At 64.2% G+C, this 3,995-nt stretch overlaps 1 protein-coding gene across 1 annotated transcript in view; it reads left to right on the forward strand.

Moving 5' to 3' along the window:
• SSPO (SCO-spondin) overlaps window positions 1-3,705 on the forward strand; it is a 48,594-nt gene extending 44,889 nt beyond the window's left edge. The window contains exons 76-81 of the mRNA XM_011365538.1: window positions 536-753; window positions 990-1,085; window positions 1,193-1,253; window positions 1,514-1,644; window positions 2,985-3,135; window positions 3,683-3,705. Coding sequence (XP_011363840.1) covers window positions 536-753; window positions 990-1,085; window positions 1,193-1,253; window positions 1,514-1,644; window positions 2,985-3,135; window positions 3,683-3,705 — 680 coding nt within the window. The remainder of the gene's footprint in view (window positions 1-535; window positions 754-989; window positions 1,086-1,192; window positions 1,254-1,513; window positions 1,645-2,984; window positions 3,136-3,682) is intronic.
• Window positions 3,706-3,995: the final 290 nt, after the last annotated feature.

The raw sequence follows: 3,995 nt of genomic DNA on the forward strand, positions 1-3,995 counted from the left end.
AGGTCTAGAGGGTGAGCTGAAACAGGACCCTTGCCTGGCAGTCCCCACGCAGAGGCGTCGGCCCTGTGCTGTGTTGTCCCCATCCGGTGAAGGTCGACGGGCCTTTCCTAAGGTCCCATATGTGCCCAGCTCTGCCACAGTGGGCTCTTTGTGAATTCAGAGAACCCTGGGCACCGCCAGCCTGGCAGCCGAGGGCAGGTGGAGCCGGGACAGTCTCTGGCTCACTGACAAGCGAGCGGCACCCACAGGGCATGAAGTTGGTGCTGCAAATGGAGCCGTCGGGGTGGACGGGACTGGTCAGGGGAGGCTTCCTGGAGGAGGCGAGACCTGAGCTGGGCGCCAGAAGTGTTTGGGAGGGTGGATCAGAGTCGAAAGGTGTGCATGGAGGCCTAAGAGTCCAGAGGCTGCCGGAGCTATGTAGACAGTGCCGTGGAGGGGAGACGGGGTGCAAGGGGCGCCCAGTGTGGAACGGGGGAGGACAGAGGCTGGACCTGGCACTGACTTGAGTGCTGGGGTGGGCGGTCTTCCCTGGCAGAGTGCCCCCCTGGGGAAGTGTGGCAGCAGGTGGCCCCTGGAGAGCCGGGGCCCTGCGAGCGGACGTGCCAGGAGCTCGATGCCACTGAGGCCCAGGGCGACTGCAGCGCGGGGCAGGCCCAAGGCTGCGTGTGCCGGCGCGGGCACTTCCGCAGCCAGGCAGGCCCCTGCGTGCCCGCAGACCGCTGTGAATGCTGGCGCCACGGGCGTCCCCACCCGGTGAGACACCTGGGCCCCGCCGTGCCACCTGGCCCTTCTCAACCCGGCCTCCCTCCCGTCCCTACTCTGGGCCCCCAAGGCCCGCCTCCCCCCTGAAATTCTTGTTGCCAATGCCAGCCGCAGCCCTTTGCCCTGGCTGGGCCCCCAGGCTGGGTTTGGGGTGGGGTGGCTTTGCAGAGAGCCCACGGGTGAAGAGACAGAGGTGGAGCCAAGCGTCCGCCCTCTGCTGTCCCCAGCCTGGATCTGAGTGGCAGGAGGCCTGTGCGCGCTGCCGCTGCCTCGGTGGCAGGAGCGTCTGCGCCCAGCACTGCCCGCCGCTCGCCTGTGCCCAGGTACCTGCCCACAGCCCTGCCGCCCTCTCCGGGCTCCCCGACTCCCTCCTGGGTCCCTCCCTGGAGGCCGGTCTGAGGGCCCAGGGTGGGGACTGCTCTCTCTGCAGGGTGAGGTGATCGTGCAGGAGCCAGGGAGCTGTTGTCCCTCTTGTCACCGGGAGACTCTTGGTATGGAGGGGACCTGGGGCGCCTCCTGCTGCTCCTCTCCCTGCTCTGGGCCCCTCGTTCCCACCCTGGGAGACCTGCCTTCCCCAAACCTGCCCCCATGGGGATCGGCAGAGTGAGGACCCTGGTGCTGCACGTGGAGCCAGGGCACCCCCAGCCCCACGTGCTCAGGTCTACACTCTGTGCCCTTCGTAGAGCCCCCGCTCCACCCGCCTCCGCTCACAGCCTTCTCCCTCTGCCCCACCCCCACCTCCTCCCCACAGCGGAGCAATCAGCCTCCTGCCAGCGCCTCACCGAGCTTCGAAACCTCACCAAGGGCCCGTGCTACCTGGACCAGGTGGCAGTGAGCTACTGCAGCGGGCACTGCCCGTCCAGCACCAATGTCATGCCTGAGGTCAGCTTAGAACCTGGGCAGAGCCCAGAGCACGTGAGAGGCACGGTCTATCTCATGGGGAGACAGCTGATCAGAGCCGGAGCCGGGGGCCAGTCTTCGCCAAGGACTGGCCTACGCCTGCTGCTTGGCCCAGCGACCCTGGGTGGGGCGCAGCTCCGGAGCCCACTGTGCACCTCCACCCCTCTACCTCTCCTGCTGTGGTCCCACGCAGCTCCCAGCATGCTCCTGGGCAATCTAGCGGGAAGACAGCAAAGAAAGGCACAGCGGGGCTAAGTGGGCTCTGAAATCAAGGCCGTCAGACAGTGAGGGAAGCTCCTGGGGACCGACTTCTGCCCCAAACACTCGCGAGTCCCTCTGGAGCGCCAACGAGGCTCCACCCTGCACGGACTCTCCTTGGACCCAGAAGGCCCGGCCCTGCAACTTGTGGAGTCCTCCCCAGGACTCTGTGCCCACCCAACTCCCCGTCCCTGAGCCCGGAGTCCTGCAGCTCCAGGTCCATCCTGCCAGGGCCCAGCCTTGGCTCCTGGCCCTGCCTCGGGTCCCCGGTGGGCATCCCGCCCCGCCTCGGCCCACCTGAGCCATCTATGCCTCGAAGGCCAAGGTGCATTCCTACCTGCTTCTCCACCCCGGGCCACGCTCCTGCTTCCCCGGCCATTCCCTGCGCCTCCTGGAAGTGCCTTCCCAAATCACGTTTGGACTTCTTAAAGCATAGAGCCGGGAAAGGAAGTGAAGAGGTTTTTTTCTGAGGAGGAAAAATCAGTGATAGCGGAATAGACATCAAAGGGAGTTTTTTTTTTTCTTTAGTGAATCTTTTGTAGTTTTTAAACCTATTCTAAAATAAATTAGAGTAGAATTATGCGTGCAGTTAAATCAAACATTCGGTGGGACTTACACAGCGTTACTGTATCAGCGCAGAGCGAGAGGCTTCCGCTCAGGCGCCAGAACTCACTTTGCACTTAGGATCAGAACTGGGCAGCTCAGGGCACCGTTATCCGCGGTCTCACAGGCTAGTCTTCTGTCCCTCCCACCAGACTCTAAGCCCCTCGCGGGAGAGGTTGTGTCTTTTCCCTCTCTTGCCAAGAAGCATGTTGAAAGGATTTGTTTAAACTGTTTGATACTCAGACGGGTGGGGGCTGCAGTGAAGGAGGTGGGCTTCTTGGAGAGCGGGGACTTGGTGGTGACACATCCTTCCCAGCTGGCTGCCCTGCTGGGCGAGGAGCATTGGATCTGGCCCGCCCTCGGCCCCAGTCCCTCTTGGATGGAAGAGCCAGGAGAGGGCAAGAGGGTGGTTTGGGCAAACTCCGTGGGGCCCTCCCCAGCTCCGCCGCCCTTCTCGCCAGGAGCCGTACCTGCAGAGCCAGTGCGACTGCTGTAGCTACCGCCTGGACCCCGAGAGCCCCGTGCGGCTCCTGCACCTGCGCTGTCCGGGCGGCCACATGGAGCCCGTGGTGCTGCCCGTCATCCACAGCTGCCAGTGCAGCGCCTGCCAGGGTGGGTCTGGGCCAGGGCGGGGAGGGTCCCGGCCTGGGTTGGGGAGGTGGGCCGTGGGCACCTGGGCCTGGGTCTGGGCTGGCCCAGGGTGCAGGCGGGGACAGGGTCCCGAGGCGCAGCCCCCGCTGGATTCTTGGTCTGCGTCCTGCCTTTCAGCCCGTTCCTCTTCTCTGCAATCCTCTTGATCTTTCCTCCGATCGTGCGTCAGCTCGGGTGTTTGCCGTCCGTCCACGGTGCCTGGTTCAAATCCCAGCTTCCCTCTTGCCCTTCTTGCTGAGCCTCCCTGACCTCATTTTCACAGCCTGGCAGGGAGGACTCTGTGAGAGCCAGCCCAGCGGGAGGGCCTGGCGGGTGCCTGGTTCTTGTTAAGTCCCCGGTATGATAACCTGAGGCCACAAGAGCTGCCTTTGCTCTGGGCTCCTTCCTGGCAGCTTGTCCTTCCTCTTGTGCCGGCGTGGCTCGTTCTGCTTCCCTCTCCAGCCCCTCCCCTTCCCTGCCTGATATTCTGCTTCTTTTGCTAGCTCATCTGCCCCTGCTTGTCCTCCAGGAGGCGACTTCTCAAAGCGCTGACAGCTCTCCTGTATGAGGCTGCCCTGCCCCGCACATGATCGCCAGGCCCAGCGGCGCCGACCCTCGCTCCCATGCCCGCCGTCCATGCCAGGCCCTGGCACTAGCAGATCCCAAATAAAGTGACATTGGTGGCAAGCACGTGTACAGAGTCTGCGTCCAGGGGCCCAGGGGGGAAAGGGAGGGAAGGCAGCTGCCCGGCCCCGGCCTCCCGGGGACCTCCGTGAGTCGGCTGGTGAACTTGGACAGATCACTTCCCATACCCGAGCCTCAGTTTCCTCGTCTGTGGCAGG

Source organism: Pteropus vampyrus, unplaced genomic scaffold (assembly GCF_000151845.1).
Source record: "Pteropus vampyrus isolate Shadow unplaced genomic scaffold, Pvam_2.0 Scaffold112, whole genome shotgun sequence".
Taxonomy (NCBI): Eukaryota; Metazoa; Chordata; class Mammalia; order Chiroptera; family Pteropodidae; genus Pteropus; species Pteropus vampyrus.